This window comes from Amphibalanus amphitrite, unplaced genomic scaffold (genome assembly GCF_019059575.1).
Source record: "Amphibalanus amphitrite isolate SeventyFive unplaced genomic scaffold, NRLGWU_Aamphi_draft 000125F_arrow, whole genome shotgun sequence".
Classification (NCBI taxonomy): Eukaryota; Metazoa; Arthropoda; class Thecostraca; order Balanomorpha; family Balanidae; genus Amphibalanus; species Amphibalanus amphitrite.
The window spans coordinates 678,803-702,525 of record NW_024881620.1 but is presented as its reverse complement, the minus strand read 5'-3'; the positions used below and the strand labels follow the sequence as shown (position 1 = coordinate 702,525).

Genomic DNA, 23,723 nt, shown 5'->3' with positions numbered 1-23,723 from the left:
GCTAAAAATGGTTTTGCAGAGGTTTGAAACATTAACATTTTAAAGAATACTGTTGCTTGTCATGCAAACGTGATGATTGGATCTTGGAGAGAATTGAATGCTCTTTCTAATGATAGCATTTTCAATTGTCAAACGTATCAGGTTAAGCAGCAAACCCCGTGTAATTATTTAGTGGCACGTTATTGGCAAATGCCATTTTCTCCAGCGATTTGATCCACCTTGTTTTTGATCAATTAACTTTTCACAATTTTTCCATGAAACGGTACATTTCTCTTGCCAATAGGCGTTGTTTTGACTCACTCATTCTGACGGTCACGTGAAAACAAAATAAAATCCAAAATCTAATTAGATAAATAAAAGAAGTTGACCTTTTCCTCGACATCAAAAATGTAAAAAGCCGAATAATATATTTAAAAAAAAAACGGTGAGCTTTCGGCCACTGGCCTTTATCAAACCAACGTGATAACAATGTTAAAAGACGATCCTGTGAATAATCTGTCTGCCATTTTTCAAAAACCGAAGATCGTGATATTTTAGGAAAGGCGCTACTCATAAGGGCAAACTATTTGATAGACCGATTGTCTACATAGTGTCCGGTGTACGTAACATACATAATATACAATTGTACACGTATAGTTCGTTTTTTTTTCAAAAGGACGCTGGCTCCAAGTATGTTTTTCGAACAAGCACGTGTTTTAGCGAGCAAAACGAGCAAAAACTGAACCTGAGAAAATCGAACGTAGACTAATTTTAACATGTGATTTCTTCCCGATAATTTACATGTGTGCGTTTTGGAACCAGATATGAGAACAGTGGTGACGTCATGCTGTCGAACATGCATTGAAATGTAACGTATAACTATCATGGACGGAACCGCTTACTCGATTATAAGCTCGGCAACAGTGAAAAACTAGTTTCACCCAAATTCGTTGACACTTGTCCCATTGCACGGACATTTGGGTGCCTGCTGCCACCAGTGACGTAATCATAGTGTGTACTTTTTTAAGAAACAATTTCCAGCTACTTACCGTGCACAATTTGAAATCGATTATTTTTTCGGTAAGAAATTCTTGGCCAGACACTGAAGCTGCCAAAACTCACGTGAGAGCTTCGATATTGAACTTTGAGCCAGCGTCCTTTTGAAAAAAAAACGAACTATAGCTGTCAAACACACATCGTATGGAAGGTATGTACACTAACGCCGATGTACATCACACACATAACAAAATAATATACACATACACATATTAATCGATTGAGTTGAAAAGGCTACAGAAAAGTAGCGCCTTTCCTAAAATATCACGATCTTCGGTTTTTGAAAAATGGCAGACAGATTATTCACAGGATCGTCTTTTAACATTGTTATCACGTTGGTTTGATAAAGGCCAGTGGCCGAAAGCTCACCGTTTTTTTTTTTTAAATATATTATTCGGCTTTTTACATTTTTGATGTCGAGGAAAAGAACAATTTCTTTTATTTATCTAATTATATTCAACATGTTCCTCGCTCGAGCACTTAGTAATATTACCAAAATCCAAAATCCATTTAAAACGGCACTTAAACATGTTTGTTCCGGTAGTCGGAACCGGGCATAAACGTTTTGGTTTGGAAAAAAATATCCATCGGATCGAGGTGCCCGTGTCTGATAAGCAATAAATGCTTTCTACTTCAGAACCTGTCAATAGTTCAGTGAACCTGTCAAATGTGTTTTATAATTCAGGTGCGTAGTTTTTTGACAAATGAAAGGCGTAGATAATTTTCGCTAAAAATGGATTTGCAGAGGTTTGAAACATTTATATTTTTAAGAATACTGTTGCTTGTCATGCAAACGTGATGATTGGATCTTGGAGAGAATTGAATGCTCTTTCCAATGATAGCATTTTCAATTATCAAACGTATTAAGCAGCAAACCCCGTGTAATTATTTAGTGGCACATTATGGACAAATACCATTTTCTTCAGCGATTTTTTTCACCTTGTTTTTGATCAATTAGCTTTTCACAATTTTATTATGAGAGGCGGTACATTTCTCCTGCGAATAGGCGTTGTTTTGACTCACTCATTCTGACGGTCACGTGAAAATAAAATAAAATCCAAAATCCATTTAAAACGGCACTTTCTGAAATAAAATTGCCCTCACACTTGCACGTGGCGCGTGCCACCCCTGCACCGCACACTATTCGATTGCCCGTTCGATTCTCTACACGATGCTGTTTTCCCCGTGCCGATCGGGCGCACGGCTACCGAGATATTGCACGGGGAACGGACCCGTGTCGGGCAAATTTAGCCATTTTCGCCCGTTTTTGCCAGCCGATTTATACATGTAAAGTCTATGACGCGAATTTGCACTTTTTGGGCACGCGCCACGCGCTCGCTATCGATCCGATCGAGCCGAGACCGCTCAAAGGCACGTTGTCCATCCTTGTTCTATAACTTGCGCAAATTTCAGCGCGGTAGGTGCAACGGTGTGATCTGTAACCCGCGCTACGTAGCACCATGTCGCGACCTTCGTAATAGACAGAAACTACGCCCTCCTCAAATAGTAATATAGACAAGCGGCTGCGCCACTTGCTTTGCTGCGTGGTAGGAAAAAATTGCGGCACCAGCCAATTTGCTTTCGAATGGTGTTCGTTTCAAATCGATGTGTCGTCTAGAAGCATAGATATGGACGGAAATGTGAAGAGAATTAAAAAAGAACTGTTCTGAGGGTTTTGTTGGATGAAATTTGGCTGATACGGGGTCTAGAAAGGCCAAGGGAGTCAGCCCCGGTCACTTCGGGTCAGGCCAGGTCACATAGGTCACCTCTCGTCCGATGGGATCAGCCCGGGCCACAATTCTACTTTTGCCTCCACACCCCTTCCCCTACCACTACCCCTACCCCTACCTCTACCCCTACCACTACCCCTACCACTACCCCTACCACTACCCCTACCACTACCACTACCCCTACCCCTACCCCTACCACCACATCTACCCCTACCCCTACCAATACTACTACCACTACTAATACCCATACTCCTACCCCTACCACTACCCCTACCACTACCCCTACTCCTACCACTACCCCTACCACTACTACTACTCCTACCACTACCCCTAGCCCTACCCCTACCACTACCCCTACCAACACCGCCGGGTCATGTCAGGTCACAGAATAATTGGATCCAATCAGTACTAAAATATCAGACTTAAAGTGTTCCCAGCCCTGCCCCTATTCATGCCATTCCATTGCGCTTAATCGTATTTGTCGGAAATGGCGCTTTGTGGCATATGTGGCGCATTGCGACAAACGCGGCGCATTTTCACCCAGCGATTGAGCATGCATCCTGGCACCAAATTGCACCCATATCGGACTATATTTGACAAAACTGTGCGATTTGCGGCAAAAATGACGCCCTGTGACCAATGTGACGCCTTGCGGCAAACGCGGTGCATTTGCAAACTCGTATCACAAACTGTTCCCATTGAATGAAAATCTATACATTCTATCGCCACTTTTTATTCAAATTAAAACTTGCCTATCCGCCAATGCGAGGCACCCGCTGCCGATCGGCATGCATTTAGTCCACAAAGTTTGTCGACCCCGGCTCTCAATGAAGATCTACGAACCGATTAAAATTTCATTGGCGTTCTTCCGGCGCGCCCCACGCGCGAACCGTGCACCCCAGCGAGTCGGAACCTAGAAAAGGCGCTGACCCGCTCTGTCACCTAGAAGGTGTGCAAATTTCAACCCCCTGCGCCGTGCCGTCTGCCCTGTAGGCCGGCTAAATTGAACCCACTACACGGCGTGGCGGACAGACAAACAAACAAACAAACAGATGGATCCTGTTTAAATAGTAATATAGAATGATTGCCAGAGTTTCCGAGCAGAAAGCGTGACAGGTCACTGTGGTGATTTGAGTAGGTATGCCAAACATAGAGTTCAGTGGCCAAACCGTACTTGGCTCCACGCCGCGACAGATCCGATTGTCGCACGGGGGGTGGGGTGCGTCCCTCCTCCCGCAAATCCCCCTTCCGGTCGGACCACCCCTGGGGAGTCACCGGGGTCGGATGTGGCATCACAGGACCCGGGCGGGCTCCAGTGGACAACACGCTGGGGAGTGGGGACGGCGCCGACGGGCGGCCCTCTTGTTATGGGCAGCTACTGGGACAGCACCGCTATGTGAGGAAAATGAGCGGATGGACCACAAATGCACCGTGGCGCCATCTGTGTCACAGTGAGATCGGTAAAACGCTGCCAAAAACCATCCGACGGGACGCTCATGTTTGATGTTTCATAGCAACTAGGATGTAAAAGCCTCACTAAGCCTCACTAAGCCACAGTACACGGTTCATCGACGAGCGAGGGAGCAGTATCATTGACTTATCAAATGATATAACAAGCTTTCGCAGTGCTCTATTTACTAAACAGGTGTATATTGAACAAAGTGCAGCAGTTTAGTGTAGCCATCAGCTGATTGATGATTTCACATGCCGCACCTCGATGCGCTGTTTAGTACGATTCTGCCCTTCTTCCCAGTAGCTGAACATAACCATTGGGAACCAGTAGTTAGAAGACTTCCCGCCAGAGCAGAGGTCCGATTTTGAGTGCGGGCACGGCGCGGGCCCGGCTTACGGGTGCGTCTGCCGATGGATATCCACTGAACCAACACTGAACCATGATAATAACAAAGTGTCGAGCGCACTTTGTACATATATACCCTGAGTGCACTAAGCTATGCGTGAGCTTGTCGCCAGCCGGTCACGGTGTCCAGTAAATGGTGAACAACTGAACGGTGAACACCGAGCCACAGCCACCGCAGGTCATAAATGCGCTAGTGCATGTGAATCGCATCGATATGAACGCTACGAAATCATCTAACTTACTACTGAACGCTATTAAACACGCAAATAACTCATTTCCAAATAAACCCATACCCATTCCCCATCATTAAACTGCTGTCAGATGCATGGAGGAGGTCTATCTATGCCCCATCATGTCCGTTCCCCGACTGGACAGTCGGCCGGGCAGCTCACGCTCCTCCCGTGACCACGACCCTCTGCCTGGCTCCGGCCGGAGATCGGAATGTTATCGCAGGGCTCCCCAGCGGAGCCGAGGCCGGCGGGGGCTCTAGCGGAGAGATTGGAAACTATTATCCCGGACAGTTATGTTCAGCTACTGAAAAGGAGTCAGAACTGTACTAAACTCCACAGCGCGCAGCCAGCGGAAGAATCAGCTGATTGTACGAGTAAATTGCAGCACTTTCCTGTTCAAGAGCGTTATGATCATTTACACGCTGCCGCAGTGTTTTCCGTCTTTCTTTGTCTTGTTAAAAATCGTTGTCAAGGAAAGCAGGTTCAAAAATGATAATTGGATTTATAGTTACGCTGGCGATGAAACAACAAAAAAGTTGGAGACAGTATCATCCATTTATCAGGAGTGATTAGCAACATAAATGGCGTGATTTTATCCGTAGTTTTATTTTAAGCTTTTGCCGGCATCTTTATCAAACAGAGCTGCTTACTTACATCATGCATCACTCTTGTGCTATAGATTCGCCGCAAGGAAAATGAAAAACAAGCGTTAAGTAAGGGCTCCTTCACCATATTTTCTAACTGCAGCATTTTAGCCTCACGTAGATGGCGCCACAGAACAATGTGGACATCCACCCGCTGTTTCACCACACATTGGTGTGAATTAGCCGGCCGGCGCAGTAGCTGCCCATAAAACGCTCAAGAGCTGGGCGCCAGGTAATTTGTAGTCACCGTGGGCGCCACCATCCCGACTGACTGTCTTTTCAACCAGGGATGCAGAGTCGGAGTCGCAGCCGGAGTCGGCAGTTTTGCCCAGAGTCGTAGTCGAAGCTGGTCGCTACAATCTTACTAGAGGTGGCAAAAGGTGATAATTTTGGGGACCAGACTCGAACCAGGCCCGACTGGACATTTCTGGAACCAGTCGGACCCGGCCTTAGTTGGAATCGGAACCAGTTGGACCCGTTCCCCAACAGCCAATTAATACAAACTACTTGAAGGTATCATTCGTTGCATCAGGTAAAACAGCCTTTTTACACTGGGAATACTTATGAGCTACAATGTGCAAAGGCCAAAGAAACATACATGAGCAAATGTTTTCTTTCCATCCACTTCATATTTTGCAATCATATGTAGTGTGCATTTGCAAGATGCATGTTTTATCCCTCGCCCGTAAACGGTGTTTTGCCACCTTCGCCCATGCAAGGGGGGGGGGTTGGTGCGACCCCCCCCCCCCTGGCGTTTGAAAACGGAGCGTCGTAGAGCTTAGCGGAAAAGACCAACGGATTGCTCTCAACGAGATCTCGCGATTGGTGGTATATTTTTTGGTCCTAGGTCAACATTTGACCTACTTATGACCGGTCAAAGGTCAAATTTTCGAATAAAAAAATCAACTTTTTCAGATTTCCGCGCCGATGGCGGCAAAACGGTAAGAGATATCGACTTGAAACCTTCACTATCGTGATCCTTGATCAATTCTCTATCGTTTGGTGTGTATTTCGATGTCATAACTCTAAAAATGATGCGTTGGGAGCATCGGAAGTCTGCAAGGTCATTTGTGCATTGGGCCACGTCAGGCGTGTGACGTCACTGACCTGACCCTGACCCAAAATGAACTACAAGAAACAACCGACGATGCCTGAAATGGATAGCAAATTCGAATTCAGGGCATCAAAATACCCCGAAAAGGCATACAAGTGCAAGAAGTCATTACAGGTCAACCGAGGTCACTGACCTTACCTTGACCTTTAGTAACCTTCAAAATGTCAACGGACATTGTGCCAATGTCAAATCAGCCAGTTGTGATTCTAAAACAATCCATCAGTGTGTCAGGTCAGTCGGCATTTATACCAATGTGAAGCAATCTCCAATTTAGCGTAAATCTGGCCGGAGGTTGTTCCCTTTATGACGTCATAACTCCGTGATCTGACATGAATTTGACAAAAAAAAAACAAAAGTTGCGCAAAGGACGCCCCAGAGGGTACTGAAAATTTGAGCAGGCTACTCTGAAACGGTTCGGCGTGTAGCTAAGAAAAACCTCAGGGGGGGGGGGGGTTGCACCAACCCCCCAGCGGCTCTCGAGATATATCGAAAAAACTAAACGGGGGCAAAAAAATGCCCCCACCACCGCCTGGAAGGTTAACTCCGACTCTGGACTCTGGAGTCGGAGTCGGTAAGATTTAGAGATGGCAAAATGTGGACCCGAGGACCCGGTCCAAAGAACCAGTCTGGACCGGGTCGGCGGGGTCCAGACCGGTTCCTGGAAATTTTCTTACGGGTCCAACCGGGTCCTATCATAACCCTCGCCGAGCCGAGCTGCGCCGATCGTCACCAAACTTTCAGTACCCTCCCGTGAATAGCTATTGCACATTGTGACCAAATTTTTTTTCCAAAGGCTATAATAGGTTGGACGCTAATGACGTCAGAGTGACGTCATTTTTGCCATTTTCGACCCAGAAAAAGGTTTCGCGAGAAGAGCTGTCAGGCCTACAGCTTTAGAGATACAGAAAAATGTTTCAGACATAAAAGGTGTAGAATTCAGAGGGCTACAAAACTGCGATCTCGGATTTTTGAAATTTTTGGATTTTGATCCAAAAAAAAAATAAAAAATAGATTTTTTAATATAATAGCCGAAAAATCCAAAAAGTTTTTTGAATTTCGAAAAACCGGAAGATATGTGATAATCCCTACTGCGTTCTATCTACATACCAAATTTGAGATCGATACCTCGTATTTTGGCCAAGTTATAGCGAAAAAACTGTTCAAAATTGATGACGTCAAATTTTCAAACTCAATTTTTAGCAATTCTAGACCACGTAGCGCAAAACAAAGACCACCATGAGACTCCCCGTGACGAGCTGCATCGAATCAATACCCATTTTATGCAAAAATATCAACTTTGAAATTTGACCTTTTTTGACCTGACCTTGACCTAACCCCCACCAGAAAGTGACCTAAACCGTTCCTGATGGTCTTATAGCCAACACAATTGAGTTGGAAATGAAAAACTGGCCATAAAACATGCATCGCACAACCTTAGTAAAGTTGGGTTCATGTGGTGACCCTTGGTGACCTTTGGTGACCTGACCTGTGACCTGACCTGGTATGACCAGTGACCTCTAATAGCAACATATGTACTAGACAACTGACGCCCTATCGCTGATTTTCGACAAAATGCGTTTACTCGGTGTTATAGCGCTTTCCCTAGAAGCCCCGTGAACGGTGAAACATTTTATCTTTGACCTGACCTGTGACGTCATCGGTGACCCCGAGGTCAATGAAATTTGGTTTTCTTCAACAAATTTGACAGGGCTATCGAACGCCGTTTGAATTTTCCGGATCCGTCCAGTAGTTTCGGAGATACGGGGGGCAAAAAAATGCCCCCCCCCCCCCACCGCGCGGAAGGTGGCCGGGAGGCCCACCGCCTGCCGGGTTAACACTGCATGGCTCAAAGTCATGCCCTTCACTTGGTTGCTTGGCGATTTCGCTCGTTGACCTTTCAAAACAAGAGTTTGGAACCCTGTCTTGGACGAGCATTGTCATTAAAAAAGCTAAAGACGGCTGCTGCTTCTTCGGCTTTTTTACCTGTTTTACTTATTAAATATGTTTTTATTTTTCATGCTATTTAAAAAGTACTTATTTGCAATGCAATACAATGCCTTAGAATGCGCAAAGGGGTCGCTTCAGGCAAAATAAAAAGATCTCCGACATAAAGTTGACTTTAGGTGATCCGTGATTTCATTATATGGACTTTATGAGCAATGCCCGGAGTCGGGGCAGGAGTCCGCGTCGGAGCCGGAGTCGATTTTTGAAGCTGGAGTCGGAGTCGGAGCCGGAGTCACCTTAAAATTCATCGACTCCGCAGTCCGCAGCCCTGTTTTCAACATAATATAAACGTACAGTCTGTCTTAAAAGTACCGCGGAAAGTGATGGTGGATCCATCAAGACTGACCGAGGAAGGGCCTGCGATAATTTGACGAACCAATTGACCTATGTAGGGAATGGACAGGATGTCATTTGCTTCGGTGACTCAAATTTAGCAGGCCCTTTCTCGGTCAGGCTTGATGGATCCACACTCCACAGTTACTTTGCCCGGTACTTTTAAGACAGACTGTACATCAAGAAACCGATCAAAATGAAGAATCCTTGACATAAATACTATGTACATATGTACTTAGGTAAGCGTTTTGTTCCACACTTCACCGCCCCTTGAAATGCATTGCCTGAGTTTCGAATCAGAAAGCGTGACAGGTCACCCGTCACTGTGTGGTGGTTTCAGTATGGTAAACCGTACTTTACGTCGCGACAGATCGGAATGTCGAACGGTGGGGTGCGTTCCTCCTCCCGCAAAACCCCCTCTCGCCCGGACCGCCCCTGGGGAGCCACCGGGGTCGGCTGTGGTGGCCCAGGACCCGAGCCGACTCCAGTGGACGATAACAGGCCTAGGGACGGCGCCGACGGGTAGCCCTCTTGTTATGGGCAGCTATTGAAATAGCACTGCAGTTTGGCTACCCATTTGAACCAGAATGGCAAACCTCCAACTTCGTCATCTTACGTTACATCGTTAAGGTGGTGGCCCTCTTGTAATGTCTTGCGTTATCCTTCATATATTTGGGCATGTTTGTGCACTGTTCTTACTTGCACGTTATGTATTGCTAGCATTAGCGCCCCATCGATGCAGATCCGATGAGATTTTAGGGTCCGCAAAAATAGGGAGTTTTCGAGAATGGCTGTGAAGTTAAAATCGGTTGGAGTCGACAGTTTCAGCCAGAGTTGGGGTAATCGCCATAATCTTGAAGAATTCGACTCCAGACTCGGACATATGTCCATTTTCAGCAGTTTAGTACGCTGACACGAAATTTTAGGGTCAAGACCTACATCGAATATTTCGGGGTTTGGTCACGGCATTTTCTAGCTGTGGATAAATTTTTGCGACATGTTCAAGTACCGGTAAAGAGTCATAGGTCTTAACCCGCGCCCCGTAGGGCTACCGGCGGACCCTACCACCCGTGGGGGGGGGCCGTTTCGGCCCCCCTAAGATCTCGGAAATTTACCCTGCCGATCTTCAAAATTCAAACGGCATTCGATAGCCCCACCCAGGAACTACCTTTTGACCAAATTTCATTGACCTAGGTCAAACCGATGACGTCACAGGTCAGGTCAAAGGTCGGATTTTCACCGTTCACAGGCATTTCAAGAAATGTGTTGTGAAATCGAGTAAATTGGTAATTTATTGAAAACCATCGAAGGTACATTGCTCGTCAAACACATACTTCGCTATCTGAGGTCACTGATACCAGGTCAGATCACAGCGAGGTCAGGTCACCGGGGGTCACAATATGAAAGTGTCGTGTGATACATGTTTTATGGTCCATTTTACACGACAAATGCGATTATGTGGGTCAGGCAGCCTTTGGGGCCAGCCAAGGTCACGTTTTGGTGAAGGTCAGGTCAAGGTCAGGTCAAATTAGGTCAAATTTCAAAGTTGATATTTTTGCATAAAATGGGTATCGATTCGATGCAGCTCGTCACGGGGAGTCCAATGGTGGTCTTTGTTTTGCCCTACGGGGTCTATAATTTACAAAAATTGAGTTTGAAAATTTGACGTCATTGTTTTTGAACAGTTATTTCGCTATAACTTGGCTAAAAAACGAGATATCGATCTGAAATTTGGTGTGTAGATGGAAGACGGTAGGTACTATCACATATATTCCGTTTTTTTCTAAACTCAAAAAACTTTTTGGACTTTTTGGCTAATATATCCAAAAAATTGCTTTTTTGATTTTTGGGGGTGAAAACTCAAAAATTTAAAAAAAAAATCCGAGATAGCAGTTTTGTAGCCCTGTCAATCCTACACCTTTTATGTCTTGATCATTTTTCTGTATCTTCAAAGCTGTAGGCCTGACAGCTCTTCTCGCGAAGGTCTTTTTTCGGTCGAAAATGGCAGAACATGACGTCATTCTGACGTCATTTGTGGCCAACCTATCATAGCCTCTGGAAAAATTTTTGCTCACAATGTGTAAAATTGATGCCCGGAGGGGTCCTGAAAGTTTGGTGGCGATATCTCCAGCCGTTTAGGAGATATCGACGTAAAAGGACAGGGGGGCGTTTCGGCCCCCCCCCCTACGGGGCGCGGGTTCCCGCGCCCCACTGGGGTCTGCGTATAACACGCCCTACTGGGGGGGGGGGGCTATTCATAGCCCCCCCTCCTAACTCCGAAACTACTGGGCCGATCGTCAAAATTCAAACGGCGTCTGATAGCCCCGGAAAAACTGTCGAGCGAAACCTAATTTCATTGACCTCGAGGTCACCGATGACGTCACAGGTCAGATCAAAGTAAAAATTATTAGCATTTTGGCTTGTTCACGTTTTGGGCTCTGGCCGCCGTCTTACAAGTCAGATCAGGCTCATTTTTGGATCACACACTCGGGAACAGATGCTCTAGTTACCCTGAGGGTACCAAACTTGTACTTTGATTTTCAGGTCAAGGTCAGGTCATCACAGGTCACGAAAATATTATATCATGCGTCGGTCACGTGACACATGTTTTATGGTCCATTTAGGTCAGAGATTTCGAATTTGATGTCGTCTGTGTCATTCGAGGTCATTTTGAGTCGAATTTAGCTTAGGTCAGGTCACTTTCAGGTCAAAAAAGGTCAAATTTTGAAGTTAAAATGTTTCAACAAAAAATGTGTCTATTGGATGCAGTTTGAGCTCAGGAACACGATGGTGCTATTTATATTGGCGTACGATGTCAAATACGTGCTGAAAACTTGATTTGAAAAATTAATAATTGTGAATTTTTTGCAATAATGCGTAAAACTTGGCCATTTTTGAACATATTTAGCTAAAACTTGCTAGAGTTAGTCAAAATAATGCGTTCTATCACATATATTCCGGTTTTTTCGAAAAGTCAAAAACTTTTTGAAAAAAATGTAAAAATATAAATTTTGGATTTTATTATATAAAATTTTCCAAATTTTCAAAATTGCGAAAATCCGAGATAGCAGTTTGATAGCGCAACCTATTCTGAGTCCTCTCATGCAAAGAAATTGGATCTAGCTTAAAAACTGAGCTCTTGGGAGCGATTGCCGTGGTTCAATGTTTTGCGTCGAAATCGGCAGAACATGACGTCACTCTGACGCCATTTCCGGCCGACCTATAGTAGTTACGAAATTCAAATTTTGACACAAGGTGTCAAATTGATGCAGCCTAAGGTACTGAAAGTTTGGCGTCGATACGTCAAGCGGTTTGGAAGTTATTGCAGAAAAACGGGAGGGGGGGCTATAAATAGCCCCCCCAGTGGGGCGCGGGAGGCCGCGCGTAGCACCTAAACAACTCACTAAACTCTAAGAGCGGATCAGACGCTAGCTTCCGAGGGACTCAAACCGACCGCTGAGGGCAGTTTTGAACACCACTGCTTCGCCGGTACTTGTGAATACCACTCCGGTCTCTCACTGTTGATTCTGAAGGCTCAGGCGCAGATCTTTAAGGGCAACTTGGGTAGACCTGCGGGCCTCCACCGGCCTAAACGGCCCCATACTGGCCTCTAAGAGCCCCATCGGTGTCCAGGGGCCCATCGCCATTTCTGAGGGCCCATTTCGACTTTGAGGACCATCCTTATAACAGGTCTACGAGGGCGTACAAGGATCTTCTGCGACACCTGAGCGAGCGTCATTTCAGCGAACGACATTTGAGCGAAGCCTTTTCAGCGATTATCAATTTCAGCGATTGACTTTTTCAGCGATTGTCAAGTCGGCGAATTCAATCACAGCGATTATCAACTTAAGCGAGGACCAGAATCAGCGAAACCAGGTTGAGCGAATATATGGAGGTCAATGGGGGACCAATTGAGCGAATACAGTTACAGCGAAACCGAACGCGACGGAAGTCAATCATTTGCTACTTTCGGGAACTCTTGCCCTTGGAATACCCGCTTGGTATGTGTCATGCTTCTAGCTGCGCGCGGCAAATTAAAATTTTGTTTTTAAGATTGGAAACCAGGGTGGATTGGAAACCACAAAAATATCTGGCCTCATTCTGCAACTTTGATCTGGAAATGTGAAACGTGAGAGATAGGACGACGGAAGGAATGCCAAGGACCAATAATAAACTCGAGGGATGGCACAGGGGGATCCAGTCTATGTCTCAGGGACCTCACCCAAATATCTGGAAATTCGTACGTTGCTTGGGGCAAGAACAAATCTTACAACATGGGGAACTGATCAAAATTAAAGCGGGGGAATTCCGCGAAAAACAGCACAAGCAATATGAATCTCTGAACAAACGTTTGGTCACCATTATTGGCAAACAGCAGGGGGGTGAAATCGAATCGCTGGATTTTTTTTAGAAATGTGGCATTAAATTTGGAGCTTAATGTCTGAACTTTGAACGTGACATCCGCCATCCAGTTCCGGATAACCATGAAAAGTTCCGGAAACATTCGTTGTACGTACGCTCGCAAAAGTAGAAAAAAAAACACCGTTGCGGGACGATGAAGTGTTTCGCTGAAATGACAGTCGCTCAAACTGTAGTCGACGAAATAGATGTCGGTGAAACATAGCTTTCGCTTAAATTGATAATCGCTATATTTGATAATCGCTCAATATGATATTCGCTAAGTTGCCAGTCGCTGAAAATGGTTCGCTCAAATGGCGTTCGCTCAAATGACACTCGCTAAAGTCGCTCGCACCGCAATGACCTTCAACAGCCCAGCCGAGCTCTTGGGGCAACACAGGGTTTTTGCAAATGCAGACCCAAAACCGGCATCTGAGGGGCCATGTGTGACTCTGGGCAGGGCTGCAGGATCCGGAATCAGAGTCTGTGGAAATTGGGAGTCGAGAACTTTGACCGGAGTCGGAGTCGATTTTGGCTGTGGAATCCGGGGTCGTAGGCGAGTCGAACATACACAAAAAATTGCTTGCAATGATTTTTAGGGAGGGCGAACCGATTGCCTCGATAATTTTCAACTTCTTCTGGAAGAAGAAGATGGATCCTCCATCCTTCTGGATGACGTCATTTCCGGCCAAACTATGATAGCTAGAAAGTTGAAATTTTGAAGGTGTCAAATTGATGCCGCTGAAGGTACCGCAAGGTTCGTGTTGATCCGTCAAACAGCTTATAAGATATTGCCGAAAAAAAAAAACGAGAGGAAGGCTCTGTAGAGCCCCCCCCCCCCCCTCCAGTCATGCGCGGGAATACTGTGCCCTGCTAAAACTGACGTCACGGGAAATGGGTAAGCATTGATTGCCTGAGTTTCGAAGCAGAAATTGTATGGTATTGAACAATCATGAGCGATCCACATTCTCCAAGTGCGTGGCGATTGCTGCTCACCGCACTTTGAGGTGAGCACAGAAAGTGTGACAGGTCACCACTGTGTGGTGATTTGAGTAGGCATGCCAAACCGTACTTTGCTCTACGCCGCGACAGATCGGATTGTCGCACGGGGTGGGGTGCGTCCCTCCTCCCGCAAATCCCCCCCTCCGGTCGGACCACCCCTGGGGAGTCACCGGGGTCGGATGTGGCGTCACAGGACCCGGGCGGGCTCCAGTGGACAACACGCTGGGGAGTGGGGACGGCGCCGACGGGCGGCCCTCTTGTTATGGGCAGCTACTGGGACAGCACCGCTATGTGAGGAAAATGAGCGGATGGACCACAAATGCACCGTGGCGCCATCTGTGTCACAGTGAGATCGGTAAAACGCTGCCAAAAACCATCCGACGGGACGCTCATGTTTGATGTTTCATAGCAACTAGGATGTAAAAATTTACTGAGCCTTCGCACTAAGCCACATTACACGGTTACTCGAGGAACGACGGAGCGGTGCTGACTGATCAAATGATATAACAAGCATTCGCAATGCTCTATTTACTAAGCAGATGTACATTATATAAAGTGCAGCAGTTTAGTGTAGCCATCAGCTGATGATTTCACATGCTGCATCCTGGGTGCGCTGTTTAGTACGATTCTGCCCTTCTTCTCAGTAGCTGACCATAACCATTGGGAACCAGTAGTTGGAAGACTTCCCGCCAGAGCAGAGGTCCGATTTTGAGTGCGGGCACGGCGCGGGCCAGCTTACGGGTGCGACTGCCGATGGATATCCACTGAACCAACACTGAACCATGATTACGGAGCGAGCGAAGCGAGCGTAGTCTTTCCTTAGATTAACGGAAATTTCTGAGTATGAGCGGCCGGCCGGCCGGCCGGCCGGCCGGCCGTGCGGACGCTTTTGCGAGGCTTATATCTCAGCAACCACTTGACCGATTTACATGCGGTAAATTTTGTAGGGTAGCTTCATTCCTTCTACCAAGTATTGGACTATTCCCGATGCATGTGGGTGACCCCTTATGCACGTGCCACGTGCAAAACGAAGAGGTGTCAGTTTTGTAATTGTTGCAATATCTCGGTAACTACTTGGCCGATTGCGCTGAAAGTTGGCATGTAGGTAGGCACCCACTAGGCCCTGCATATCCATGTGCCAGAGTTGGGGTGCTGCTGCACGTGCGCACGTGCAGGGGTCGTTTCCAGATCTCGAGAACGGCTCGACCGATTGCGCTCAAATTTGGTACACGGTTAGGGACCAGTTAGTAGGGTGCCGTGCACAAGTCAGTTGGGACCCATTTTGCACGTGCGCACGTGCAGAGTGCCGCTTCCAGATCTCGAGAACGGCTGGGCCGATTGTGCTCAAATTTGGCACATCGCTAGAGACCGGTTAGTAGGGTGCCGTGCACAAGTCAGTTGGAGGTACCCCCTCGAAATTTCGCACGTGCAAGGCCCACCCTCTCGCTCGCTCCGTTAGTCGCCCCATAAGGCGTTATACTGGTGCCTAATAACAGAGTGTCGAGCGCACTATATACCCTAAGCGCACTAAGCTATGCGTGAGCTTGTCGCCAGCCGGTCACGGTGTCCAGTAAATGGTGAACAACTGAACAGTGAACACCTTTGTTTTGTTTGTTTTGTTTTGTTGGGTTAGGCCCTTTCGGTCTGACAAGACCATTGCAGAGCCGGAAGGATGATAGGACTTAGGGGGAGACATTGGTCTGGGCAGACACCCTAGAGAGTCGCCGGGGCTGAGCCCGTCCGAATGGACAGGCCGACCAGCCCCCCAAGCACTCTCTGCACCCGGCTACGGGGTGCGCTCCCTCGGGAGCAGCGGAGCCGCTCCAAGGGAGCAGCCCGCATGAGATAAAGGTGCCTGTCCAGCCCGGAGTGGGGTTGAGGCGTGGAGGAGAAGGATATCTGTATCCTGAGGATAGAAGCACGGAACGGTGACAAGTGAACACCGAGCCACCACAGGTCATATATGCGCTAGTGCATGTGAATCGCATCGATATGAACGCTACGAAATCATCTAACTTCTGAACGCTATTAAACACGCAAACAACCCATTTCCAAATATACCCATACCCATACCCATTCCCCATCATTGCTGATTGCTGTCATTGCTGATTGCAGCATTGCTGATTGCTGTCAGAGGCAAAGAAGTCTATGCCCACGTTCCTGCTCCCGCACCACGACCCTCTGGCTGACTCCGGCCGGAATGTTATCACAGGGGCTCCCGAGCGGAGCCAAGGCCGGCGGTCCGGACTCGCGCACCTGGCACCGCCGTATTCTAGCGGAGAGATTGGAAACCATTATCCCGGAGAGTTATGTTCAGCTACTGAAAAGGAGTCGAAACTGTACTAAACTCCACAGCGCGCAGCCAGCGGAAGAATCAGCTGATTGTACGACTAAATTACAGCACTTTACTGTTCAAGAGCGTTATAATGATTTACACGACTTTACGACGGACATGCCACAGTTTTTCGTCTTTCTTTGTCTCTGTCACCAGAAATCGTTGCCAAGGCAAGTAGGGCTCAAAACGGATAGTTATTGAATGCATGTTCGCGATGAAATAACAAAATAGTGGAGAAAGTCATCATCCACTTATCATGAGTCGTTAGTAGCATAAACGGCGTGATTTTACCACGGTTTTATTGAATAAGTTCGTTTGCTGGCATTATTACCAAGCCAAGCAGAGTTGGTGCTTACAGCTTGCATCACTCTTGTACTATGTTTCGCAAGGCAAAGGAAATGCAAACTCAACATGATGACACCCTTCTCTAAATTTCCAAACTGCAGCATTTTAGCCTTACGTAGATGGCGCCACAGAACATATCTATGGTGGACATCCACCCGCTGTTTCACCACACATGGGTGTGAATTAGCCGGCCGGCGCAGTAGCTGCCCATAACGCACTGAAGGGCTGGGCGCTGCTTACAGTGACACTGCGAGCACCTGAGAGTATCAGGAAGACACACAACACTGCTAAATAAAATGTCTGCCATTAATGAAAGTATCTAAAGCATATATTCGCCTATATCTACGATGGGTAGCGAATTCAACGATATAGGCACTATAATGGGAACTAAGCTCGTTTGTCAATCAGCCTCCTACAGGGCAAGACGATGACATTCACTTTTTTATTTCATGTCACGCGAGGTCTGTCTGTTTCTTGGTTTCGTGTAATATGATTTCGAACCGTAAAAAGCACATACATTCTATCTGAATGCATTCGAATAAATTGTTTCGACGGAGGGAAAGAAGCCACGAAGGTACAGATGTAAGGTATCTCGCTCAGCTGTGACCTTTTCTTAGTTTGCCCATTCTAGCCGAGCAAAACTTTATACGACTCTGTTATGTTATGTGACTTATATTGAATCAAACAAATAGATGACATCAATTAAAATACAATGTCCGAGCGAAATGGATGAAAATGAAATCCTCAAGGAAATAATTAGATTAACGAAACACGTTATTCCGAAGAATGACTCCTCGCAGATGGAAATCAATTCAGGAATATGCATACAATGCCTCTGACATTAGGATTATTTACTTGCGAAAGAAGGCTATTTTACCGTGCTCTCTTCCACTCCTTTAAAAGCGTATTGTAATAAAAGTTTACCATGCTGCCCTGACTAATCGGAGGGTCAACTCGTTGACTTCATCCCAGATCCCTCGGACAAAGACTAATAAGACGCCGGTGATGGTCACCCGCATCAAACCAATCCCTCGGCCGAACTCACCGAGTTGGGTTTCGAGTTGGGTTGCAGCGGCTTGACGATGATGTTTTTACGCTGCGAGTAGACGACCTCTGCCGAGGTGGGTCCCCAGTCGGCCGAGTAGATGGAGCTGTTACCCTGCACCAGCGTGGAGCGCAGCATGCCGGAGCGGGACCACATCTTTAGGGCGCCGTCCTCGCCCGCTGAACAGAGCCGGGGGTGAGGTTAGGTCAGTGGTAAGAGGGGAAGGGAGATCGATTGACCGGTCAAAGGTAAGATGATTCCTAAGGTCAAATAATCTGTCAAATAATGGCGGAGCGGTGTTAATCAATCAACATTTATCATCGTGTGAACTGTGAAGGCAAGCTAAGAGGGAAGGCATATACTTCATCGATCGACGATCAGTGATCTAATGATACTCGCACCGATAGGGAAGACGTTCATCCCTACACTGGTTGGCGAGACACGCAGTGGCGTGAGTCGTGAGATGGCGACTGAAATATTATATTTCTCATTAGCCGAGATAAATTGTCAAACAGAAAACGAGGGTCCAACAGCGGATCGGATAGAAGACGGTACCTGTGAGAAGAGCCGAGCCGTCGCTGCTCCACCGTGCCGACAGAACGGCTCCCTTGTGCGCCTCCACCGTCTTCTCAACGCGGCCCACCTTGTTCATCATGTAAAACTTGCCTGGGAAAGAGGAGACCATATATTGTCTCAATGACATGTCACATGAAAATTCGCCCCGTAGTTCAAATATAAAACCCTTCTGGTACACATAGGTCGACAACATCGCACTACGACGCTACAGCCGTCCGAAAATCACGTTTATCGCAACAACAAAAAAAGGAACGAAATGCTACATTGCTATACTAAAAGCGCATTTAAGCAGCAACATGAACACATTCAGCACCGGTTTCTCAGGACTCAGCAGACAAGGCAGCTGGGCAAAGGTGTGACGTCCAGCGTCGCAGAGCTCCTATGCTGAACCGTTCCCGTGCGGCAATTGACGTTCCTCACCGTCGGCGGCGGCCACCACGAATATTTCGCCTCCCATGGTGCCGCCCTTCTTCTGGGCGGCGGGGGCGGACGATAGGTCGCGCGGCACCCAGTGCAGGTCCACAGGAAACACGTCGGGACCCAGATCGACCACCTTCTCCTGCTCCTGACTCATCAGGTTCCAGCGCAGGATCGTGTGGTCATCGCTGAAACAACCGCAATCGGTGGACATGCTAAAAGTGCTCTTATGAATTCTAATGTTTACATGAAACACATAATTAATGATGGGATGATTCAACCAAGTTTGGTCCCTGAAGGCTGAGTAGATGACACAGCTCGATTTCACAAGCTGAAGCATTAGGTATAGTTATCAATATCAGTTCAAGTTTCACGTAAAATATAACTTTACCTATTTACAGCTTGAGTGGGAAGTCAAATCACGGATGTGATTCGTGGTGAAAAGTACATTCAAAACAGTTCGTAACACGTTTAAACTTACCTCATGGATGAAGTAGTCCCTGGATCGGCAACTCCTCGATGTTTCTTACCACCGCTAGGTGGCAGCACGATCTACCGCTAAGGACGCTGGGGAGCCAGTGCTATTCAAAACAGTGGTCGGAGCGATACTGCGGGAACTGTAACCCTGTTTTTTGACAAGTTGAGCCCCTTTGGAGCAGGTTGGAAGGTTTCAGACGATGGAGGAAGATGGCAAGGTAAGATTGGCAAGGTTTTTTAATGGTTGAAGGATCTGAATTACCTAAAATTTGACTGTAAAGAGCGGCCGTCGACGATACTGGCGCACATAACTCCTCGCTAACCGTCGTCAAAAAACGTATAATTTAGGCCATAACTGGTGACGTACTCATTTTATATGCTCGGTGCAGCATTTTTCAAGCTTGGAAATAGTTGTTTATATAACAATGGTCTTCTTTGTGACCCAACTTTGGTCTTGGTAGCATATGCAAAGTGGTGAATGATGTATTGTTAGTACTGAATTGGTAAACTTTTATTTTTGCAAAATTAGTAGGTATGCAATTGCTATTTGATTCAATATTAGCAATAATAATGAATTTGTTCTTAATTATCTTGTGTTGTGCCAATACCTTAAACAGTTTAACATGTTCCACTGCTCACCCATATCAGCTTCCTGCGTATTTATCTGAATGGCTGACTTAAATGCAACACACAAAAGTAGCAGTTGATACTTGATTGTCATGCCATTTCAATTACTTTATATAGTTCCTTGCCAGTGCCCTGAGTTTAGAACTAGAGTTGTATGATAATGAAATAAATTCCATGTTCAAATCGTGTTCTCAGGCTGAAAAACCGAACCGTCCGACTGCAAAAAGGAAGCACAATGGCAGCCAGTGGTGTGGTGCATTGAACTGCACAGCCAACAAGAGTGCCAACCCTGACGTCAGCTTCCATCGTTTCCCAAAGGATCCAGAGAGGTACGAAGTAGCTCTTGAGTTTCTTTGAATTGAATAAAGTATAGCAATAAGTTGTTTATTAGCAGATGAGGTGTTAAACTTAAACTTTTGTTTAGTACTTACCTAGTATCTTAAAAAGGTATGATTTTTTTTACTCAACATCATTGTACAGTAAGATACAGAGACTATTCCATGCATGTATGTATAAAGGCATGCTTTTTTGCTCAACATCATTTTAAGTAAGATATAATTATTTTTGCTAAAATGGGGAAAAGTTTCCCTTCAGAGGCCCTCACTGTCTCCTTTTCATTACCTATGGTATGCTCAGACATCTAATTTTCCCATTTTCTCCTTGTTTCAGATCAAAGAGATGGGTTCAGCTTTCACGTCGTGCCGACTTGATTGGCATCTCATCTGACTACCTAAATGCAAACGTCAAGATCTGCTCGAGACACTTCGAGGCATCACAGTTTGTGGGTGACGGTATGCCCAGGCAGCTGAAGAGGACTGCCGTCCCCACTCTGTTTGACATACCCAACCCACCAGCACCAGTGACCATCACACGGCCACTAGCAACGAGGAATCAGGCTTCCACCTCTATTCCTTCGCAAGGTAAGCTGACAGGGTGAATATTTATATCTAACAGGTTCTTTATGCTCATATTTTTGTTTGTTTTACAGGTTTCCAGGTTTTCCAGGTTTAGCTTTAACATCTCATATTTTTGTTTAAATGGCCTCTTGATAAGTTTCATAATCTCCATCTTTTTAAAACGTTGCAACAACATTCAAGACACAGAGCAGTAAAAGTTGGGCACTTGTATTTGTCATTGTATTTAAAAATAATTCGGAGTAATGCTTACTTTTTCTTCTATTTATGAATGCTCTTATTTAGCTCTCTTTGGAATTGAGTTGGGTATTAAGGCTATAATTGAATAATGGTCATGTTTGCAGTTTGCTGTTCATATTTTGCACAGTTCTCAAGTTCAACGTTTATTTCAAAATGTGTCCAACTCAAGTCCCATTCATAAGCTATATCATATTGTATCATGAGCTATACTGTGCTGCGCGCTTTCACAGTGCTGCGCGCTTTCGCAGTGCTGCACGCTTTCCTTGCCAAAGACTGGCAGGTGTGGCCAATAATGCCCCCGCCCTTCCACCCAGGCCAGGCAAAAGTTAAAGCTCATCTTTGCTCTTCTCTGACAGATTCTTTGGTGACATTTTGTTTTTGTTTTATTTCACAGATCAACTGGAGCGCCCTGTCATCGAATGGGGAGGCGTTGAGACGATCCTGGGAGAAGAAGCTCCAACTGATGGACTTCCCGAAAAAGAAAACCAGTCACCAGCTGGAGATACATCATCCAGCCCTGTGACTGTGCCACGCAAGGGCAGGCAAGCAGCAGCATCACTGGCCAACAAGTACCGGTGTCGTGCAAGATGGCAGGCTAAGGTGATTGAAAAGCTGAAGCGGAAGCACACTATGACAACTGAAGATGCTCTGGCTCACCTGAAGAACGTGCTGCCACCAAAGATCTTCAGCTTCGTCCGTTTCCAAGTGAAGGCCTCAGCGACTGCGCCTCACGGTCGGCGGTACAGTGACGACGAACTTATGTACTGCCTGGCTCTTTATTACCAAGGTGCCAGGGCATACCGGCAGCTGAGGACAAGGTTCGTCTTACCAAGTCCACGAGTGCTGCGCAACAGGATGATGCACATCCAGACGCTACCTGGGTTCCAAGACACGCTGCTGGAAGTGATCAGCGAACAGCTGAAGGGTGCACCAGATCAGGACAGGATGGTCGTCCTATCGTTCGATGAGATTCATCTAAGGAAAAAGCTGACCTATGTCCGGTGGATGGACCGTGTTGAGGGAACTGAGGACTTTGGCGCTCTGGGGACAACGCCAAGGCTGGCTGACAGTGCCCTGACGTTCATGGTGCGTGGGCTTACCAAACGCTGGAAGCAGCCTGTGGGCTACTTTTTCAGTGCCGGGCCAGCAAAAGCGGAAGTGCTGTGGAAGCTCCTTGAGCAAATGATCCGAAAACTGCAACAGGCAGGTCTGATCGTAGCAGCTACAGTGTGTGACATGGGAAAGCCAAACCAGAAACTGTATGAGGGCCTGGGGATCACTCCGGAAAACCCCCAGTTTGTTGTCAATGGCAGCCCAGTCATTGCCATGTTCGATGTGCCGCATCTTTTTAAGTGCCTGAGAAACTGCTTATTCAAGCAGGATGTTGAAGTAGATGGCCAGAAGATGAGCTGGGACCATGTAAAGCAGTTTTACCAGCTAGACAGCCAGAGGACGATAAGGGCGGCGCCAAAACTCAAACGGAACCACGTGCTCCTGGGCCCCTTCAAGAAAATGAAGGTCAAGCTGGCCACTCAGGTCTTCAGTCGTTCAGTTGCATGCGGCATGCAGCTCTATGCAGATCCGGTTGTTGGTGAGTGCCACTACTGCGTTCATAGATTAGGCGACTGTGATGCATGGATATTTTAGTTTTGTATTTGCACCTTTATTTACCTTTCTTATAAGAACTGTGATCAGATAGTATTGTTGTGTATTTGAATACTGCTGTTTTTATACGTGCCGCAATTTTACGCATCATTTCTTTTCCTTTTTGAAATTGGGACTTACGCTAAATGGGTACCTAAATTCAAAACTGTTACCTGCCGTCTCATATAACATAGGCATTGTCTAAAAGGTAAGAAGTGGGAGTGCTCCCGTGTCATTTCAACTTAGTCCGATTTTCTCCACAGGACTTCTGGGACCAGAGATCCTGGCAACTGCAGAGGGCCTGCTGCGACTGAACGACTGCTTCGACATCTTGAACAGCAGCCGTTTTGTAGATGCCTGCCGCAACAAGAGGGCGTTCTGCACTCGGACCGAAGAGGAGCACAGAAGGATCCTTCTGGAAACGTGCAACTGGCTGGGCCGGTGGGAGAACGTGGCCGCGACGGACAGCGTAAGAGGGCTGCAGCTCACCATCAACGCGACCCTTCAGCTGTGGGATATAGTGAAGGGTAAGCTGAAGTTCCTGCTTACCAGGAGGCTGAGCCAAGATGGTCTAGAGAACTTTTTCGGCGTGATTCGCCAGGTGGGCCATCAGAATGACAACCCCAACCCAACTCAGTTCCGAGAGGGTTATCGAAAAACCGCCCTGAACAGCGTGATGTCCGCTTCCGAGCACACCAACTGTGAGCCGGACGCCGACAAACTGCTGACCGCGCTGACGTCAGTGGCTGCTCGAA

At 46.7% G+C, this 23,723-nt stretch overlaps 1 protein-coding gene across 2 annotated transcripts in view; it reads right to left on the bottom strand.

Annotated features, from left to right (window-relative positions):
* LOC122381697 (intraflagellar transport protein 80 homolog) overlaps positions 1-23,723 on the bottom strand; it is a 68,075-nt gene that overhangs the window by 42,665 nt on the left and 1,687 nt on the right. For both annotated transcript variants that reach the window (XM_043366180.1, XM_043366181.1), the window contains exons 2-4: positions 19,070-19,254; positions 18,629-18,739; positions 18,074-18,252 (exon numbers count right to left, since the gene is read on the bottom strand). In XM_043366180.1, the coding sequence (XP_043222115.1) occupies positions 18,074-18,252; positions 18,629-18,739; positions 19,070-19,254 (475 nt within the window). The remainder of the gene's footprint in view (positions 1-18,073; positions 18,253-18,628; positions 18,740-19,069; positions 19,255-23,723) is intronic.